Source organism: Myiozetetes cayanensis, unplaced genomic scaffold (assembly GCF_022539395.1).
Source record: "Myiozetetes cayanensis isolate MyiCay16 unplaced genomic scaffold, myiCay2020 scf13, whole genome shotgun sequence".
NCBI classification, from domain to species: domain Eukaryota; kingdom Metazoa; phylum Chordata; class Aves; order Passeriformes; family Tyrannidae; genus Myiozetetes; species Myiozetetes cayanensis.
The window spans coordinates 19,792,337-19,815,040 of record NW_026086937.1 but is presented as its reverse complement, the minus strand read 5'-3'; the positions used below and the strand labels follow the sequence as shown (position 1 = coordinate 19,815,040).

Sequence of the window (22,704 nt, the reverse complement as noted above, 5' to 3'; positions counted from 1 at the left end):
ATTTCAGTTTAGCAGAAAGCAAATACTTCATTAGGGAAATGTTAAACCCAGTAAGGGATTATTATTGAGTTCAATTGATGGTATAAAAAATAAAACTACTAAGTGGGAAAGAAAATCCTGTCCTCATACTGAAAACAGACATCATCAAATAACGAAACATTTCTGGCTATTTCTCCTCCGAATTCCTCTCTTTTCTAAATATGCTTTTTATGCTGTATCTACACAGTTCACTGTAATCTACCTAATTTGTTCCCATGGTCTTTCTGGGCTGTCTTTCCTCTCTGACCATCTAGAGAACTTCACACATTGTCAACCTATCATAGGTGAAAGCTTTTGAAGATCTACTACTTTTCTCCAAGCCTAATAAGGTCAGCGACCTTTCAAGCTCTACTATTTCCTTTTCTATCATTAGCCTGATACGGGCATCAGCTACCTCTCAATTTTCTTCATCTCTTCAATGCCTCACTTCTTCCTTTGGACACTGTCTAATTAGGAACTTAATTTCCTCTTCCCTGATGGAGGTTTTGATAATAGAGAGATCCTATTCACCCCTGAATCACCGAGCAGCACTATGATTTCCTGCTCAGGGGTGTCTTCAGGTATGTTAATTAATTTTCATGGTGGCAGCACTGCCACAAAACCACAATAGAGTGACAGCTTATCGCTCCCATAGGAAATCCACCGGTGGGGAACAGTCCTGCCCAAACTGAATCAGGTTGAGTCTGGAGTGAAGGAGGAATGCAGTCATGGAAGTAGCCAAGGACAAGGTTTTGATGCCCTGTAGAGCCAATTTTGCTTTGAAATAGTTTCTGAGCCACCACTGGTTTCTCTGCAGAAAACACGCCAGTTTTTGGGAGACTTTGTCACATCCCTGTTCCCCAAAACCCCTGTGCTCCAGGAGAGGAGTTGCCCCTGCCCCAGGGCCACATGCCACAGGTATGACCTATCTGCTTTTCCTACACGTAAACAAGCAAGAACCTCAGTCACAGAGAGGGAAGAAGAGACTAGGAGAGACTTCTTTTTTTTTTCAGACTCAGATTTTTTCTTCAATTCCAAAAAGTGCCCATTTTTTTTCATGAGCAACTGCGGGCAAGGGAAATGCATTCTGTGGGAAAATCTCCATGCTAATTTAAAAACAAAATGCTGTCCAAATACACTTGCTTCTACCTGTTGCTATGCTATTAAGGAAATTTATGATTTGCTCAGTTTTCTTTACCACTTTTACCGCATTTTTCTTTCCGCAGTCACTGGCTGCTGTGCCACGTGCCGTGCCCTTCCTCCCCAGTGAGGTATGCCAGGGCTGCTCTGCTATCTTTAAGGTGATGAGAAATTTTTGGTAGGAGACCTGTAATTCATCTATGCCCATCTCTCTTGGCTTGCATAGCAAGTGCTGGGGTTGTTGGCCTCGCTTCAGGAAGATATTTGGCAGCATCTATCAAGTCTGCCTGGGAAATCTGGGCTCTTTCTGTTCAGTCCCTGATGGAAGAGGTCCCAGGGCTGCCCTGAGGGTGCAGAGCTGGCAGAGACAAGGGCAAAGCACAGGGAAGGTGCTCCCACAACCCCTGCACTGGGACAAGGCGGCAGGAGACAGGAGATACCATTGGGAATTCCCTACCCCCCTCACCATCAGTGCCTCTTTTCTCAGTTTTTTTGGTTGGTGGTAAACACACATACTACTTCTATTAAAAAAACAAAGCAGCAAAGCCTGCAGTCTGCTTGTCTTGTGTCAGGGACAGTTCTGAGGCCAAACTGTGCAATACTGGGGCAGAAGGCAAACACAAGGTTTCCGTTCTCCTCACACTTATCCTCTTTTGGTCTTTCCCAATCAGTTCCCTGACATAACCCAACATAAGACCCAAAGTCTCCAGCAGAAAGCCTCATCTCCTGCTGTTAGTACAGCCTCTCCACGCCGGGAGGAAGGAGCTGCCATGGGGATCAGGCAGTGGAGTGGGACAGGGGCACAGCACATCCCTGCCTCGCTTGCCTGAGGATTGCCTTGGAGCCTCAGCACTGGGCAGACTCCTCACACCCTACATACCCTGGTGCCCTGACAAAAAGCTTGCTCAAGACAACCCCTGGCACATGCAGAGAGGATTTGTTAGTTCAGTAATGCATTTCCTTTGTTTTATTAGTCTCTTAAAAGCCTCAGAAATCTAGAGGTGAGATTCCCCCAAAACCTCTCACAGGCACCATGGCATTCGTTTCCTTCTTGCATACTTGTATCTCAAAATGAACACATTCCTACATAAATTTTAAAACTGATCTGCAAAGTTTCTTACTGATCTTTTGCCACTAAACTAAAGCATTCCCTTCCCTGGTGTCAAAATAGAAACAACTTCAAGACCGAGTGGTGCATCTGGGGACGGTGCGAGCTCCTGTACGACTGTGTTTGTGCATTTTCCCTTCCTTTCTTAAGCCAGGGTTTGAGATTTCAGTTATTCTGCAAACAAGACCCAAGAGAGACACAATTAGACTCCCCTGGAGACTGACCCCTTATAGTGCCCACCTGTAGCCGGACCCAGATAGCATCCCAGTGCAATGAATTAGCACTCTAAGCTGATTAGAGCAGCTCTGCACAACTCTATTTTATTGACACAATGAAGAGAGGACAGAAAAGGGCCTGAAATGAGAAAATCATTTCCATGCTGACTGAATTAAAAGAACAAAAGAGCTCCTTGCAGTTGCAGCATTCAATTTGTCAGAAAAAAAGGAAGCCACTTAATGGATCACAATAGATCTGAGCAGACAGATGAAATTTAAAACTTCGGCATGAGTGCGATTACCAGCTAAACATATTCTCAATCATTTCCTCCATATGCATAATTTAGGTGGATTGTTTACTTCAGGGTTTTTGGTTTGATTTTGCTTTGGTTTTTTTTTTTTGCAAAAACAAGTGTGAGATGTTATCTCCTCCGTGTCTTCGATGTCCCATTTTTCCGAATCTGGGAGGTTGTTGTGTCGGCTGGTAATTCATTTTGCTGTAACACAAATTGCACTAAATTGTGGCTGGCTACGTTTCCCTTTCTGCCCTGCTTCTACAAGTAAATTAATATTTTCAGTGTATGGAAACAAATAATGCAAGATCATCTTATTCCAAAGGAGATCTAAATTGATTATAAATCACACACATTATTCTGCTCTGCTTCAAGGAGAACAAGCGTGCTGCAACTCTTATTCCAGCAAAATATATTAGTTTGTGCCCCTATAAACAGCCTTCTCATTAAATTTAGGCTTAAGCTAAGAGTAATAAGACAAGAATACACACTATTAAGGGGTTCCTAGGAGTGATATATATAATTACTTACCAAACAGATAAGCAATTTACTTTTAGTATTTTCAAATCAAAATCTACTCATCTGTATAAGGAAATATACCTTTAAAATAAAGCTGTGAAATAAATTGAAACCATCAGTGTTTTATGCTCCCTGTCCTCTAATTATTTAAAAGCTTGAATCCGACTCAGTCCTAATTCAAAAGTGAAAATCGATTGCATGTGTAAAAATATTTGAGTTTCCCAGTATATATTTATATTTTCTACATAATGAAGTATTAAAAGAAGAAAACAGCAAGCACAGTCCTGGAAGTGCATTGGGATATAAATAATATCACTTCTCTGCACATTCCTTGAAAGTCAAATATTTTGAATTATGCAGAATGGGGCCCTTCTTTTTCTACTCAAAATTTTAAAAGCGTATATATCTCGTTACAATATTTACAAATCAAATATCTCTCGCAGACCCAAAACTCAAAACAAAAATCATTTTCTGAACCTCATTATTACTTCAGAGCGTCTGAATTCAGATCATTTGCATCGATTTGCCCTGTCACATATTTTTATTTTCTGAGCATATTTTAGTAAGTTCACCTTTCATTCTTTTTTACCATCTAGTTCGCAATTTTACCAGCTTGTTTGCATCTAATTTTGAGGTTAGGGGAAAAAAAAAAAAAACCAGTAAAGGAATTATAATTATTTATAACTGCCCTGTTTTGAAGCTGATACCCTGCTAAAGAGAAAGCCAAGCTGAGTACTGGTAGGGTTCACTTCTGCTGGCTGCTATTACTGATTTGACTAAGCATTTCACAGGGGTAAATGCCCAAATCATTCGGGGAATGACTGACACAGTATGACATGTGGTTAACAGCCTTACCATGCACGGGCTTTGCCTTCAGAAATCCTACTGATGCCAACGTAGCCTTCCAAATACTTCAGATGATAATTTTCCCCTACTCTTAAAAAACTTTTACAGCCACGTCTGAACCATTCAAAGGATTCCCGACTGGAAAGGTTACTGTAACCAGGATTCTTTCCCCCCCCCCAACCCTGGACTGATTGAGCTAAGAGTTTTATATATATATATATTAAAAGCCATGTATAAAGCTTTGGGATATTTTAGCAAACTCAACGTAGTGTAACTTTGCTGACAGCTTGTCACATTTCACTGACTGTCTGTCTGGGATCCTGCGATAACATCTGCATTCACTCAGGGCGAGAGCTTACCCTAAGACAAAAAAGTGGGTCCTGCCACATAATGCTCCATCATTCTGTCAGTTCTGACATGGCATCTGAATTTTTTTGAATCACTAAACACTTTTGGGACTCTGGTCCTTATTATCTTTCCTTAGTTTCTATACTCGCTCGGCAATGCTGAAAAATGTAAAATGTGCAAACAAGGTAGTGGACGGCTCGGGCTTTTTGTCGTCTAATCCTCAGCCCCTCATTCATGCTCACTGTTAATCTCTTAAGACATTATAAAACTGTTAGACAAAGAAATGTGAATACTTCTGCTTCTCAGCAGAATGGGAGGAAACCAAGGAAAATCTGGATCATGCTAAGCTTTTCTTTTCACCACAAAAATGGTAACTTAAACCTGTTGCATCAAATTATTTATAATTCCCAACACTAAGGCTTTTTTTTTCCTTCTTCTTCTTCAGGGTTACAGAGCGAGCCTGGCAATATCACAGGAGGAGGAATGCTACCACCAAATTTTCCAAACACATCAAATGCATCTGTCACGTAGAAAAAAAAAAAAATTACACAAAGTCTGTCCAAATATGGGCAAATTGGGTTTTAATCCCTCTGCTGTTTCATGTTCGGCCTGGCAAGCAGCTCACGGCCCTGTCAGGGCTGCTGGAGACCCCTTTGGGGGATTTCTGTGCTGTGGAAGGACAGGGGGCTCGGTGGCCTTGGGCTTGATTGGGGAGATCCGGGATGGGATATGGCACGGGCGCCTCCAGGCTGGCTGAAGCTTCCTGGCTGGACAGGACCAGGGCCCCATTTCACATTAATCCAGCTCTGTTTGGAGCCGTCTGCTATTTCAGGTCATCATTTCACTCCTCCTGACTCCCACTGCTGCGGGGCATTAGCATGGGGACAAAAGCTGCTCAAGCACCTATTCTAAAACCCATTCAAACTGAGACCCACTAAAAATCACACCCGAAATGATACTGTTGCAATCAGCTAAATTTTATTCAGGAATGCTGGGGCTGAAAACCAGAATTTTCATCTTCCACTTGTGCATTGTTGCCGTGGGTGGTGGGAGCAGATAGTCCGGTCTTAAAAATGCTCCAGAAGCACAAAAGTATTTGAATGCAAATGCCAAACAAGTCACCCGTTCCAAGCCAAATCTCTGTCATAAGAGGGTTTTTTACACACACAGCACCTTCTGTTAAAGTCATAATTTTCAAATAATTATTTAAACCATTGTGAAATCAGGGAATCCCCATTTCAGCCTAAAACACGTGTCTTTGTTCAGCTTTGCTCACATCAGTGGGAAGAAACAGGCTCTGAGGACAGAAGCTGAGGTGCTGCCTTTTTGCAACAATGCCAGCCATCAAACTAGGGGCATGATTTGAGAAAATCAACTTTTGAAAGGAAATAGTGGGGGCATGTACTGGTAAGGACTGAGCTGCTTTGGCAAGGGTAGAAGTGATGGTACGTCAGCAGAGGGAAGAGTTTGTGGCAAGAGATGAGCAGACTGTGTCTCCAAGGGCAGGGAAGCCCTGAGCCTAAATCAACTGAGGGACACTGATGTGTTGACATGAGGAGAGCTGAGATAGGAGCAGCAGAAAACTAAAATATATGCAGGCACTAAAAGGCAATCAGAGGCTGGGTTGCAAAATGTGTACACGGCCAATGCTGGAGGCAAAGACAACTATGATGGCACTGCTGAGAAGTAAAGGGAGGATGATGAGGGCCAGTGATAAGTGCCAAAGATGGAAGGGACTTACAAAAGATCTGGGAGATGCCGGGAAGAAGGAAATTACAGGGGTTTTCACAAGGCTTAACAAAGATCCCAGCAGAGTGCAAGGTTTTGGGGTGATGTGGAGGACAGCAGCACTAGTTATGAAGGAGGAGAACTGTGATGAAGGAAGTAAAGAGAAGTCAGCAGGTAGGTGAAAATGCATTATGAGACCACAGGTCTTCAAGCAAATAAGCAAAAAGGCCTCTTCACATTGCCTGAACTGGGGCAAAATGGTAAGATGCTGTTCTCTGCACAAAAGAAAAGGTGTATTTCAAAGGGCATGGCAAAGCACTGCAGCACATCATTGCTCTCCCAGGGCATCAGCACCTTCTTCCTCTGCAAAGAGGGTTTAGTAGGATTGTTCCTGGTTTTAGCATTAAAGGAAGACAGAAAAATTTTTTTCTCTCCTCCTCATTGACTACTCACTTCACTGCCTACACATACAGATAGTCCACATAGCTAGATGTCAAGACTAGCAAGAAAAATCACCTTTTCCATGTTTACATGCAAATTTTGGCTTATTTAGAGGTTATTACTAGATGACTATTTAAAATCTGGCTTTACAGAATGTTTTCTGTAAACACAGTAATGCTGAAGCTTTCCCATCCCCAAACTTCCATTTTCCCCTCCAGGAGAGTTTTACAATTTTTTTTTTGTACAAAATCAACATTTCTGCCATGGTTTTGAAATACCTGCTGCTGTAAGCAACAGAAACACCGTGACCACAAATCTCTTAGAAAACATTAATATTCAGATTTATTTTTTAATAAAATACCCACATAGCCAATAGCTACACTTTCTGAAAGCCTGTTTGCCACATGAGGCCGTTTCAAGATGATAGGAGGGCACTGAAGGTTCCTCTTGGAAACCATGAACAGCCCCACACCAGGTCTCCAACACAGCATGTCAAGAGCCAGCTCGGTGCGTGTTGCCAATACACTTCATCAAGTTAAGACTAAGAACAACACTTTGGGAAACCCACTATACACAAGAGCCCCCTTACGCCGTAGGCTTCACCTGATGAAATGTTATGCTTTTTGTGGGATCTTTTACATCTTTCCACACTAAACGTGAGGTCTGGACTTTAAAAGGAAGGGCTACTTAACATCTGTATTTTTTTTCCAAATTAATGAGCATTGTGTGTGCCAAAGTTTGCGCGATCACATAAAATCGGGCTGGATTACGACAACCTCTGTCCTCACTCCTGCGTGTGCCACCTACCATTCAGCCAGGAAACATGAGGGCTGTCACGACAATAAAACTCCATATTAATACTCTCTGGGGTAGAAATACCCTATTAGCCAATTACTGCTTACTTTTTTTTTTTTTACTTCCAAATAAGTATAATTTTGCGCCATTCTGATGAACACATCCCCATCTGCAGGCTTCCAGCAAGCAAGGTTTGGGCATTTTGTTTCGTTCTTAAAGTTTTGTGATGTCTTCATGAGAGCAAACGCCTGGACTGTAGTGATATGGTTAAAACCACGTGGTGGTTTAAATGCCAAACCTCAGCGCTGTATCCTCTGAAGTGCACGTGTTCATCGGGGTTAATAAGCATTTTGCCGCACACCAACTCCCGCCTTCATTTGCTTCTGTTTAATGATGACCACCTCCTCCTGCCCACATGTATCCTCGGCTCTCCACTGCTTGTTGAGCCATCAAGACACACCTTTGTTTCATTTAGCATGCAATTTTCACCTCTGACCCAAGAAACTAGTCTTAGGCTTCCTGAACTTTATTGCCTGTTAATAGACTGCTGGCTCTCTTTTCAGCAGTCATAGAAATGGTGGAGAGACGTTTAATTGAAAAGAGGGACAAAGCTAGAGCCTGAAAGGCAAAGTCAGTAGGGCTTAAACAAAAAAAAAAAAAAAAATCCAGCAGTAATATGTTTGAGGAGGTTTGGATATTCTTTACAAGTTCGTGCCTCTTTACACAAATAAGAAAGACATCATTGATTTAATTATCTTCCCAGGGAACAATGGTGTAATACGCTGAATGGTGCTAAATGATTGATCTGGTAATTCATCTTCTGCTAACAGCTATCTATGCATTTTGTTTCTCTCCAGTCCTCAGACCCATGACATTAGCAGCAATGTCACGGAGCAGCACTGGGCTTTCATAAAACACCCACAGATGCTCTTTCCTGCCAGTGTTTAGGGACACATGGTTATAATTTTGTCTGTATTTCTTTGTCGTAGATTACTTTTAACTACATCTGTTCAATTAAAATAAAAAAAGAAAGACACAGCTAGAAGCCCATCAGCTTTATATCAGAAGTAGCCTTTTAATGAAATAGGGAGATTTAATTTTGTAAGTGTTCTGATGAGTGCGAGATACCCTTCTGTTTTTTCAGAAGTTCTGTTTGGTGAATAGTTAGGAAAGGACGTTATTACAGCATAAGGATATTATTGTACACGGAAAGGCATTATTAAAAGTGATTTACTGCTCCGTGTTAGGAAACTTATAGGAAAAGTCTGATAATATATTAAACTTGTTTATTATGGACTTCATATAATTTTTGAATAATGCTGCTTTTTCTTTTGACAAGAGCAATAAACTCTGCTGGTATAGACATACGTTGATTATCCCAAGTCAACTGTGTTGCTTAAAGAAACATGCCCAAACAATCAGCTCCTGACAGCTGCATCTCTTGTTATTTACAATAGCCATCACAGTAATAACTCACCATTTCTATATTAATAAGGCAGAGAAATTTATTATGATGGTATTGAAAAGTTATTAAGTACTGCATCCCAAGTGACAAAGTACCACAGCACTGTCACTATCCAAAAGCAGTTGCCCATCCATCACAAAGCTTTCCAGATGGTCCTGCATCTTTATCGCTCCCAGGTTGGTGACATCACCTGTTCACCCACTCAAAATTGATGATGAAAGCAAACAGATCTATCTTACTTACATTTACCAAATCAATTTAATTTTACAGGCCGTGGCTTAGTGACATATTGACTGTTTTCCTTAATGGCATCTACTGTACTTAATGCAAGGAACTCATCTTTGAATCCTGGCTTGCATAATGTGGCATTTCATAATAAATTTTTATAACATTTTTATTTAATGGGAAGAATTATGATTGTCAGTTCTATTAGATGTAATTATTATTCTCTTCAGTTTAATATTTTTTATTTTTCTTTCTACTGTTGTCTATCTTAATGGCTAAATTCAATTTACTGGGTTTGGCTTTAAAGTGACATTTGGCATATCTCAATTTTTTTTCTTCATATTTTGATAATCTCACAAATCTCCTCCGGTGTCAGCTTTTATCTCTGTTAATTTAATGCTATTACCTGCTTCAACACAGTGTTACTGAGCTCAAATAAAATCTACCTTGGTGGTTCTTAAATAAATAACAACTACTTTGTTTTGGAGAGAAATACAAATTCCTGAAACAACCCCTCAGTTCTGCTCTGAAGAAGACAACAAAATTTCCTTCTCCCCTTCCTACTTTTAAGTCCACTTGACCCTTATGGTTTCAACTCTGCTTCCCTTGGGATTTAATGCTCCTCCTGATTAAATTAAAACCTCAGTGGCTTTGTGGGGAACACATACACAGACCCACAGAGAGGTTTCTGTGGCTTTAGACCGTGCCACGAAATGTGACATTTCCTGCCCTCAAGGTCAAGGACACAGTGCAGCATCCACTGAGGGTGGAGAGACAGTGAATTCTACACAAACCATTCCAGGTTTAACTGAGACAGAAGTTTTTGTGAGGTTTTACAGCTGTGCCACACCAACAGCTGCTCAACCTCCTGCACTGGGCAAAAGCCTCTTCCTGAAGCTGTTGCCATGTAGACTTTGGGTTGGCTCAGCCCCATGAGCAGGAGCCCCAGCGCTAGAGATGGCTCAGGACAGAGGGCTGGCAACTACTACAGCCTCTCAGCTGCCTTGTGTGATACTGGTTTGAATGTTTTCTGAGAACAGTTCACCCAGGCAGCTGAAGAGGGAGCTTTGCAGATCTTGTTTGTGCTCCCCTTCCAGTGAGCAGCAGGTTTGCCTGAGCAAAGGAGGGTTGTGGTCTTTGCCCAAAAAAACCCAGAGCATCAAATCCCACCAACCTCGTGATGAAAGAGCCTGCCTAATCATGTTAACAAAGAGTTGGGAGAACTGAAGAGTGTAAGATAGGAATAGCAGAGGAAAGAGAACAGTGGGTTAGTGCTGCTTGGTCCCCATCCTAAACCTTTCCATCCACATGGAATAACCCAAAGGACCAACAGCTTTCCTTTGCCATCAGTATATTTAATTCAAACTGAGTGACGGGTCCACCTGCTCACATCTTGCTATTCAAGGACCTGATGTTTGCTCATTTGCAATGATAAAGTGTCTGTTCTCCGAGCAGGGAGAAAGCGCTAGTGACAACAGGTAGGGGCACAGCTGACATGGACTCTTGGACCAAAGCTCTGCTCATAAAGTATCTCTCTGCCCTTCTACATTGCTGCTGCAGCCATGGCTGGCTCAGTCACAGCCTCACCACAAGACCCAGATGCAAACAACAGAAGAATTCAGGCTGGTAACACTCACAGCACCACAAGCAACGTCCTTTTAGAGCACAGCCTTGGATGGGCTGTCTGGAGCACCCTCATGCACACTCACCCCAGGCGAGATATACAGTATGAACTCCATCCTGTGTGCACTGAACACTGTGTCCCTCACTGAGAGCTTAACACAGCGGCTAAGCACGTGCTTAGCTCAAACACCTGGGTAATCCTGTTGATGATAAGCCCGTGCCTAAGTGCTTTATTGGATCTCAGCCAGAGCGCTCTACGCCTTGCAAAGCTGAGCTCCAAATGGGATGAAACATCACCTATGTGCTGAAGACGAGGTAAGGATGTCACCCCCACCTGGAGCTGCCAGAAGGGGATGATCTGTTGATCTGGGGGAGAACAGGCTCTCTGTAAAACTGGGCTGGTCTTGTATTGATCAAAAAGCAGGCCCACCTCCCACTATAAAACAAATCACTCCTTTTTAATTCCAAGTAACAGAATAGTCCACATCCTTAATCCTGCTTTAGCTTCAATAATAATTTTGCGAAAATCCCTGGAGTCTCTATACTGCTGAAATCCATATGCAAGGAGAAAATATAGGCAAGGAATCTGTATCATGCTTCCCTGCTTTCCAACCTCCTGGTCGAGTGTGGAGCTGTTTTGCACGTTAATACTGTTCAAAACAACTCAAGAAAAAGCCAAGATTTGGTCTATAAAAGTCAGGGCAGTGTGAAAGTGTCAGACAACAGCAGAAAATAAAGGGTTTTTTTATCTAACACTAGGACACAGTCCATATCCCAAAGAAAAATATTCAGAAGTGATGAAGTCTTTGTTCCTTTTATTTTTTCTTTTTGGAAAAGACATTATCTGTTGTTCTCTCCCTGAGTGATTTCACTTACTGCAAGGGACTCATTTCCCTCAGCACTGTCATTTTTTAATAAGAACAGTCTAACTTGTGTGAATCCCATGTGAAGTTATTTATATGATACTTTTTGCTCTGTTTATATTTTTAAAAATAAATTTAAAAATATGCTGCTCTCAACATTCTGACATGGGTTTTTCCAAAGGAGGACCCAAAAATAGGGGCTATCATCTATACATAGAGAAGAATCAGCTGATAACTCCCTTTGATTAGAAGGTTTTGGATGCTACGAAAACCAACCTATAGGTTCAGATCCTACAACTCAGATTTGGGAGCACATAAATCAGATTTCATCTCTACAAGCCTTTACATTTTGTAACTTATTATTTCCTTTTCAGAGAGAGATGGTACACCTCTCAGACCCCAGAATCTCAAATAAACCTAAATTTAATTTTAAGGACTGCCAAAAGAAAGCCAAAGAGCACAGAATCAAAGCTTCAAATTGCAACTATTCCAGTCCCTACAGGAAAGCCTGTACTCCAGAACAATTTTTAGGAAGCTGTGCCATTTTCTCCAAGGACTCACATCAAAAATGTTAGAGGAGACATAAATAAATAGCCAAATGGCCTCCTAATTTCCATTTAGAAGTAATAGCATCAGCTCAAGCATACTCTACCAAATATGAGTTGTTTTTCAGCCTCACTGGCATGACAGGAAAATATACTCTGCTCTATAAACAGATTATATGCTGCTTTATAAAGCCCTAAAATATTTTTTACTTCTGTGACAGGTTTGATTTATAAGAGTTTATTGCTCCTGGTTTTGCCCTCATAGTAAAGAAATAAAAGTTTGGGATAAAAAGAGCTGGGAAGAATTTGTTCTTATGAGTGAGACTTTGAGTTTGCAACAGCAGCGAGAGACCTGAATTTGGATGCCCAACATCCTCCGGAAGGTGCCGGTCGAAGGAAGGTGCCTGTGCTTTGGTGACCCAGTCAAGGGCTTGCTTTGAAATACTCTCCCAGTTGTTTTTCATAGCAGGGCATGAACCACGATGAAATCAACTAAATTTGAGTTCCCTTGCTCTTGTTTTTAAAAAAAAAAAAAAAAAAAAAAGAGAGAGAAATTACTGCCATCCCTTAAAAGCTTGTTTTCTTTGTTGATTAAGCAGCAGTCAATTTTCCCTTTTCAAACAACCACCGAGCAACAGCCTCCCGACCCCCTCGGATGTTCGGGCTGCCGGCAAACACTAAAACCTCCGTGACAAACTGCAAAAAAGCTCGACCTTTCCCCCTGTCCGGTGACCCCCTGTTCGATTTGTGCTTTAGTTAACCAATACCTGATTAGATAATGCTCAGCTCCAGGCCCGCAAAATGAGATAAAATTCAAATTTATGGCTTTTCATTTAAACTGATCTACAGCACTCTAATCATGACCCAAGCACAACTATATCACAACAAATTCTCTTTGTCCCAGAGGGTGTTTTATGGTTGAACTGTATAAATGGACACAATAGACATTGTTTGCTTGGACTTGCTCTGGCAAAACTCTGCGTCGATGCCATAGGGAGTCTTCTACAGGAGAAAGTAGGAACGGGCTCTGTGAAATTCCTCAGCCTTCTGCCTCAAATTTATCTTCATCATCAACTGCCTGGCTGCAAAATTTAACAGCACCAGTCCTCCAGCTTCCACTCCTCTCTCGACCACTACAGGCTAATCCCAGACTCAACTCAGATGGATATCAATCAGAAAAACTGGAAGTCAGAAGTATCCCACAGCTGGAAATACCCAAAACTGTGACAACTTTTTGCAAGGGAATAAAAATGTCCTTTCCAAAAAATGCAGTTACAGTCCAAATCTGTGTGTGGCTGTAAACTCTTCCCTCCAACGTGCAAGTAGGGTTTTGGGTTAAAATTTTCTAGTATAAGACTCTACACTACCCAGCAATGTACTATTCTAGGATTTACATGTAATCCAACATAAGAGAATACTGTGACAGAATCTACATCAGTGCAATTCACTCATCAAGTAAGGATCCATTGTGGAAAGAAAGATTTTAAAGCCTCTTGTACCACAAAGTTCACTTAAACCCACAGTCTGTGCCAAAACAGACATTTTGGTTCCATCCTTCCTCTGCTGAAGACCAGCTATGAAATTTCACCTTGATATCAGCAACAGCAGAATGAATTCTCATTTGTTAACTGGCTTATTGGTACCTGGCTGGACAAATGCCCTGCTCTTCAAGAGTGCCCTTCTAAGCAGAAAACAACATCACCAGAAAAGCTCAAATTCCCAAGACAATACTTAAACCTCAATAAATGACACCTTTCCCCTCACCATCCCACACTGCCTTTAATCAGTCAGTCCACACACCAGTAACAGCTTCTTTCCCCGTTTTCTATTCCAAGGCACAAGCCCAAGTAAGTGGTGGATTCCAGAGGAGTGTGATAATGAGCATCTGGGCAGGAATGGGCACCAGGAAAGTCTTCTCCAGCACGACCAGCTCCCTCTCATCCATCCTTTAGCCCTAACCACCACTATGTGCCATTTTACTCACTGTGTAAACTCTGGTAACCAACATTTCTTCGTCTCCTTTCAGCTACAATAAAGGTATTTAAACCCACTTGTTGGAAAAATATTCTGTTTCAAGCTTTCCTGGGCACCACAGAATGCTGAGTGAGTGACAAAATTGCAGAGGGACCTGACTGTTGATTTTGTGTGATTTTGCTCCAACAGCTTTTCAATAGTTTCCCCCAGCTGTCCCAAATATATAACACTATTCAAATGGCAGGAGTCCTGCAGCTTGAAAGGGGTTCAGTCTGCCAGCTGGGCTTCCAGCACTATCAAGATATTAATTTCTTGTCTGGATATCTTAGGCTCCAAAATCCTAAATATTTCAAGCAGGAAAATGAGTAATATCGTAGCATGTTATCCACATCTGAGCATGTGAAAATCAAGATGGGTTTCCCTCAGTTTTAGTGGGGTTATCCTGCACTACAGTCTAAAATACCCTAATTTTGGAATATGTTAAATCTGCAGGTACAGTCATATCTCAACAGTTTTTCTTTAGCTTCTATTATCAATATCTGAACTTAATTGTGGTGTGGTTAAAGGTCAGATTTTATGGTTTCCTGGTGCCTTTTTCAAATAATAATGATTTCTCACTAGCAATTATATTGCATCAGAGTCTGTTAACTTGATAGAGTGCTGCCAAGTCTATAATTTCTCCTGACACTATTCTGTCATATTGTCACAGGTCTCACAAGAGTTTAAACAACTGGATGGAAAGTTGGGAATGAACTCACCGAGTGTTTATGGATAGTTAAGAGCAAATCAAACCTCCATTTCCACCATATCTGCAAGGCTCTGCTCCACGGCAGAACTCCATTTTTCCTGGGAAAATGAACTCACATCTCTCCAGAGGTCAGCTGTGCCCCTGGAGACCCATGGAAACTCTGCACTGCTCCCCTTATCAGAAACCAAAGGAAACGTGCAGATGGAAAACTGAGATTAAGCTCTGTTCCTACAGCACATTGTTAAAACTATGAATAAAACCACGCAAGAACATTTGTTGCCTCATAACACAACAGCAACATACACCACATGATGTCTAAATCCCTGACCTGACCATGGACCAGCAGCTCAGCCAGCTCCACAGTGATATCAGCGAGGGAAACACGTTGTCCCCAAAGGCAGGGAAAGCAGAACCAACCCTTGTACTCATGAAAGGAGTCCCTGAACTCCTTCAGGAAAAGGAACATTTCCCAGTGCCTGCAGAAGCAACATGGACCACACCATCCCCACGTGTGCTGGGTCTGACACCAGCATCCAAACATGCTCCATCAAGGGAATGGCAAAATTCCCATTAAGTTAAATGGAAGCAGGACCAACAACACTCCAACTCTTGAGGTTCCCCAAGTAACACCAGGTTCTTCAATTTAGCCACATCACACTGCATTTTAGGGCTATTCTAGTCATCATTGACAGAAAGTGACAACTGACAGCCTGAAAGCAGCACCCAGTTTCTTTTCAAACCTAAAGTGCAGTGATTCTTGCAAATCCCTCACTCACAGACATACTGCAGAACTATTCAAGAATAGACTAAAAATGGTTACAGAAATGTTCCAACAACACATCACCTGCCAGCATCCACCCAGACAGATTTCATGCATGAAGAGCAATATTAATTCCTGACTTTTTTCCTCTTTCAGTTGACACTTTTCTCCACACAGAAAGTGCCAAAAGGCCACAAAGCAGTTGGTGCACACAAATATGCTCTGGTTGCTGCAGGATCAGACCAAAATTCTGCAAATAATAATGTTTACAGACACACAAGAACTCAACAGACCAAAAGAGAGTAGAGCATCTTACCTCCCAACCGTAACTGGGATCTTTGAGGTGTGGCCGCTGCTCTCCTACAAAAGGGCCGAATTTTTCCCCTGCTTCAATCTTCCTTTTGGTCCATATCCCTAATCCTGCTCCAGGGACGTTGGATTCTCGGAGCTCGAACTCTGAAGGAATGGGAATGTCATCGGGAATGTATATTGGAGCCTTGTAAGGAGAGCTCTCCTTTGGCGTGAAAGCTTCGCTGGAGGTTGCCGGAGAAGATGGCTCTTGGATGCTGACGGATGTTGGACACTGAACATTTGCAGCCTCTCCATCAGCTTCTGGTGCTTCCTCCAAGGGAAGTTCGGGAAAGCTCTCGTACAAACATTCATCACCTGGAAAAGAAAGCCAAACAGTAGGATTTGAAGTATCCTGGCAGATTTCGCATATGAAACCATTTCAGCCTGTACACACAAAACGGAGAGGACGGTTTGGTAGGCGGGCGGCACCTTCATCAATCACTAACCCCGCTGCAGAGCCTCACCCTGGAAGGACATGAGCCTTTTCTCTAGTGTAGGCCTGGGGGAGACACAGTGTTTCTCAATATTCCTGACATCAAAAGTGGTTTGCATCACTGAGCACAAGCGAGGGAATTACATGCAGATGTATAGGCAGGCACACCCATTGTCCAGCCCGGGCCGGACACGGCGCTTCGCGTCGCACACGCTTTGAAAATCACAACTGAAAGCCAGCATTACACGTTACAACTGAAATCTAAGAGAAGTGAAAAGCAGGAAAGCTTTACTGGTCTTTCAGAGAGACAGGCTGAACCTAAAGTAGCCAAAATTAAGTTTGATGGCCTCCAATTAGTCTTCGGAGGAAGGGATCCAGCCTACCACACAACTCCTGGCAAAAGCTTCAGCTGATGTAAATCAGTGTCTTACCACTGACCTCCAAGAAATGCAATGGTCTAAAATAACCTCAGGATCCAAGCAGCACCTTATAGAGAACATGAACCTTCTCTTCTTACAGTTACAAAAAAAAAAAAAAAACCTGAGGCAGATCCAAAACACGTTAAAAAAACCTTCATCTCTGGGGCTTAGCCAGCAAAACAAAACCGAAAAAACTCACTGTTTTTGACAGCACAAAATGTAAGACTGATTGTAAATTCCTTTTAGTAAAAAAAACTGAGTTACTTCAGCAAGGGCTTTAACTGTACCAGCAACACAGTGCTCAGCCCAATAACATATGCAAAACAAACAAAAAAACCAACTAACCAAAGAAACTTCTTAATTATTTACATTCGTTTAATTTTATTGACGTTATTGGCTTTTTATACACACCAGAACTCGTTCCACTTAATTCAAACCTAAATAGGAGGTGAGAATACATTTCTCCAAGGACTGAAATGAGAGATTGGGTATTTAAGACCTGAGCATGAGGATATTTGCATAATATGGTTGGCCCAGAAATTAAAGCGTTACGCTGGGCTTGACACTCAGAACGACTCTGTTTCAGTGAAGAAACAGGAAACTTTAAAATGTTCTTTCAATTTCTTGCTCATTTAAGAAACTATCCATGGTAGATTAGCACCGTATGCCTTTTCCACTGGAAACTGGTCATAGCCCATTGTCTCTCACATCTTTGTTACATATTATCTCAAGGTTCTATATCTGTACTTTCATGCTTCTGGTACTGCCTAAGACAAACACTGGGACATAACAAATCATTGGAATAGATTGCTCCCATCACAGGACTGGCAAACTGGATTCTTCATCTGTGAGCAATTTATTCACAGCCATGAACTGTTTTTCTTTCTTTTATGTGGCACTGGCTATGACCTCATACATGTCACAAGAAAGTTCAGCTACCCGTTCCCTCGGCCTCTGGTTTGGCAGACTCTGCCCGCACTTCAACGATTGAACCCAATATTGATTAGTTTGTCACTTTTCTAATACTTGGCACTCTGAGAAGTAAAATATCGTGACTGACTCCACCATTTAGCTGAGAAGGACACACAGAGGGATTTTCCACTGCCTATGGTGCAGAAATCCTGCCATCCTGTCATAGTTCAGTGCTGCAGAGTTTGGCAAAGATGCTCAAGGGCTCGTCAAAGCACCAGTGCAGAGGGGTTTCTCTGTGCCTACCACCATTCCCATACTTTCCTGCCCACAGCAACACTCATCCTGGACTCCAAGGAAGAGGAAAAACGACATGGAAAGGATAGAGGCACAGCTCCACCTGGATGCCACCACTCACTTCGCTCTGCTCTGAGACAACCCCACTAGGAGCCATCTCTTACATCATGGCACTGCTGCTGCCCCCAAACACAGCTCTGCTCCAGCGTGGTGGGACGGGTGACAGAGCTTCCTCCACATCTCCTGAGCACCCCCAAAACTCCCATGTGCTCCCTGACTTCACATGCTGGCAGCAACGTCGTGTCCAGCCAGGGCAGGCTCACTCCCGTTCAGATGTCTTTCCCCAACTGTTTAGATTGCAGTCCTGCCTAAAAGACTTCAGCTGTTTTTGAAACAGGGATAAAAAAACTCCAACCCATGTATACACATGGGGTGCAGGAAGAGAAATCGCTCAAGAAAAGTGATCTGGATGATGATAAGCACATGGCTCGCTGGAAGGGGGGTCTGGGGGATAAAATCTTCAGGCATCTAAATCCCACTGATTTTCCATGACAGCTGGGTGCCTGACACTCAAACTCCTTAAAAAAGCCTATCTCACACTGCCACTGTGGTTTTCCCTGTCCCACAAAGCAGTGTCCCATAAAACCAAGGCTCTCCTTGTGTCCCACAGTCAGCTCTCCTCCACCAAATAATAAAGAATCTCAGCCAAATAAATTAAGTCACAGCAAGCAATGACCTGCTCCATGCCTTTCCCAAAGGCACCTTCCTCAGCCCCACTTGCCAGCAGCGCCTGCCCATGAGCCAGCACAAGCCAAGCCTTAAACATTTAGCAAGCACAGCTTTACAGATGTTTCTTCTCCCCCAGGGACAGTCCAGTTTAATTTCTCTTTCTCAGACTCAAAGGTCTCGGTTATACTTATCTCAGTCATTCTGGCTACACTCGTTTTTACCCATATAGGGTCAAACCTGCAGCTGATAAATTGGCCTCTGGAAGGCTGGCAGGGAGACAAGTCCGTTTGCTGGGTCTATTGTGCCTCCTTTGATTTCCAGCAGCCACACCCAATGTCGTCGTTAAACACTGGCTTTCAGCTTGAAAGCTCTGGAAAATATAATAGGCCTTGTATGCCCCAAAGCTCTAACAGTGTGGGTAGAACAGATTACTGAAATAGACTTTTGACTGAAATAGCAATGTATTCTAGAAAAAAAAAACAAAACATATATTTAAACTTCAAAATAAACACAGAGTTGAATTATGACCGAGTAAGAGATGGGAAGACCACTAAGACATATTTGTGAAATTAATGATATAAGGAGCTATATTAAAATCAATGTACATGAACCAAGGATCTGGGCCTAATTTTCAAAGGGCGTGTGACTATTCCCCTTAAAATTTACATCCACATAGATCAGAGGGACTTCCAGCAAAACCATAGAATATTGACTGATACAAAACCTTTGCAAGGTTAGGATTAAACCCAGGGACTTTGCTGATAAACATCATTTTCACAGTGAACTGCAAATCATTCACACAGATAGCACAGCAGTTTTGAAATTCAAGATGGCTTCTTTAAATTCCAATAATTATCCCCACTAGAAACAGGATGAAATAAGAAGTGAGGCTCCTGATGAGGGAAGAGATGAGATTAGGTAGTGTGGAAGCTTAGATGTTACTCTCCATAAAGTTCTTCACCGCTATTTTACAACAAAAACATGAGCAAGCTTCAAAGGAAGCCCAGGAGGAAAGGTTAATTGCTACTAAAAGACCATGGGTGGACACCTGGGTTTGCACTTTTGACACAACCTTGCACGCCAGCAGGAAAGAGCCCCTGTGGCCACGCGCTGGGGAGGTGCCTGATGAGGATGGGAGAGCAAAGTGCCAAAGCCACCACTGCTCCTGCGGGGCCTGGGGTCATCTCGACACTGAGAGGCCTCCTGTGCACGGCTGGGAGGAGGAGAGGACTTCCTTCCACCAGGATGTTTCTTAGCAGTTTCAGCAGGCTCTTCCTCTCCAAGAGCAATTAGGTGAGAGGCACTGATGACAGAGAGGCAGAGGTTGCTGAACACAACCCAAACCGCTTTCCCCCGGCTGCGACTGCGGGCGAGGCGAAGGCGTGCTGCTGTCAGAGCACACCGGGCCACACACTCAGCGAGACTGCGACTTTGTGCAGCTGAAATGGCACACGATGGCATCTCACATTGAGCAGACATGCTAGCCTGTCACGTTTACCAGTGTTTCAGGGAAGCCTTAAACTCAAACTTCACACAAAGTCCTCCAAGGATCAAGCCTATGCCCAGATCTGCAGAGTCAAGCCACCCATAACAAACAGAAACACATCCATACAGACCACCCACTCTTTCTTCAGGTAAATTGTGCCTGAGGATATACATACCCAAAGCAACTATTGACTGATAAACATTCTAGCACATAAGGAGGGGCAAACACTGATCTCTGCAGTGGCCAGTAACAGGACCTGAGGGAATGGCCTGAAGCTGTGTCAGGGGAGGTTTAGGTTGGATATTAGAAAAGGGTTCTTCACCCAAAGGATGTCTGGACACCAAAATAAGCTATCCAGAGGAGCAGTCACAGCACCAAGGCTGACAGAGCTCAAGGAGCATTTGGATGATACTCTCAGGCACGTGGTGTGACTCCTGGGGATGGTCTTGTGCAGGGCCAGGAGCTGGACCTGATGGTCCTTGTGGGTCCCTTTCAGCTTGGCATATTCTGTGTTTCTGTGAAATCCAGTTCTCTGCACTTGGATTCATGCACATGGCCACCAGCAACTTAATCATAAACTGGATGGCTGATTACTCCAGATGAAAGAGGTAGGTTGAAAGCAAAGGCATCTAGAGAGCCTACTTCAGAATGCCATCACCTTCTGAGCAGGATAAAGTAAGAGCTGAGATAAATGTGGAAGTGGCTCTTTGCAGTGAGAAGAGACACACAGTTTCATGCCTGCAACTTCTCAAAGGTGAGAAAGATGACCCCTAGTCCCAAAGATTAGACACCAAGAGAACTATTTGATGGGAGAATTCCATCACATGTCAGGAGCTTTGAGCTCCACCAGCTCTATTGACCATGCCTAATACAAGCCTTTGGGGAGGATGCAGTAATGAAGGCTTTAGGGAGCATAGTAGGATCAGGTGAATTAATTCCTTTCTCCTGTGTAAGGTACTGGGGGACCTGAATGTACCACAAAGCCCAGAATCAGATCCTTGAAAGAGACCAGCGAGCATTTACATTTGTTTGACCTAGCATTACTATTCAGTGCAGAGGAAATCAGCCTGGAGTATTTGCATGGATATCTGAAAAGGAGACAGGCATTTCCTGTTGCATACAAATGGACACCTTTATCTGAATTTCTGTTTGAACAAGTATTAGAGAAAAAAAAAACCTATTACAGGCAGAGACTGATTGATTACAAAATATATCCACATCAGTCTAGAACGCAGGAGGTCAAGAAAAGCAGAAAATTAAGAGGAGAAAACCCATTAGCTTCAAAAGGAACACACAGCCAGTGGTGAAGGAAATGGGAGCCACCTGACAGTCCACACCAGGTGGTCACAACTCAGAGGGGGGCCAGAGGAGAAGCAGAGAAGGATCCTTAGCTTTAGAAACGTGCAGAGATTGGGTTACTATCTCCAGGCACAGGAGGGACTCTAGCCAAGAGCTACATTACTCTGCTTGAACACTTTATCAGTTAACGTACCTGAGACTGGTTTGTGCCGCTCCCTATTCACAGAACTGTTCTGTGGAGCTGGACCCAGTGACGATTATTTATTATTATTTGTACTGTAACACAGCCTGCAGGCCCCAGGCAGGACCCCATTGTGAAAAGCATCAGACAGACCTAATCAAGTGAGATTAGATTCTAAACAAACTAGAGCTAGTAATTCCCAGTTAGGTAAAAAATCATGAAACATGGGAGAGAAACGCTGTTTTACAAATAGCAAGTTCCATTGTACAACAAAAGAGATTAAAAGCACTTTTAGAGATAAACACAGCACTTGAAGCTGTTCTGAAGCATTACTTCAATTACAAAGGAAAAATACTTTCACAACCATTAGTCTTCAAACACACGGGGATTTTGCATATTTGTCTTACTTGACCCTAACACAAGTATGAGAAAACCAAAGTTGCCCCGAACACACTCGAAAGGTCCAGCCCCAAAAACCACACTCATGGACCACGCAGCGAGAGCAAGGGGGACCAAAGCAGCCTCGTGGCGGCCCCAAAGGCCAGATTCTGATTTCTCTTACACAACTGTTAAATCTAAAGTAATTATTTTAGACTTCCACCAAGGAATAAACGAGACCAGTGTCTGCCGGGGACTTTGCCAAAGTTACTCGAATTTCCTCAGATTGACACTAATGTGACAAAACGAGAGGAAAATGTGGTGCCCAGATTTCAGCCTTCCCTTCGTGCTCCTGACACTGCTGATCACAGAGGGCATTTCCCAGCAGAGCCTCCCACACCTCGGTGCTGAGCCACGAGGAGCAAACCCTTCTGCGGTGCCGGCAGAAGAGGGAGTTGTAGGAAAAGCTGCGCAGACAAAGGCAGGAGAAAAAGGCAGCTCGAGGAGGCCTGAGCACAGCTTTGGGCCCGAAGTACCTAAAATCACCAACTTCCCGTGGTGCTGCACC

General features: G+C 42.9%; 1 protein-coding gene across 3 annotated transcripts in view; it reads right to left on the bottom strand.

Annotated features, from left to right (window-relative positions):
• The window catches only part of MECOM (MDS1 and EVI1 complex locus), a 331,033-nt gene that overhangs the window by 167,491 nt on the left and 140,838 nt on the right, over nucleotides 1–22,704 (bottom strand). For all 3 annotated transcript variants that reach the window (XM_050308405.1, XM_050308404.1, XM_050308406.1), the window contains exon 2: nucleotides 15,971–16,320. In XM_050308405.1, the coding sequence (XP_050164362.1) occupies nucleotides 15,971–16,320 (350 nt within the window). The remainder of the gene's footprint in view (nucleotides 1–15,970; nucleotides 16,321–22,704) is intronic.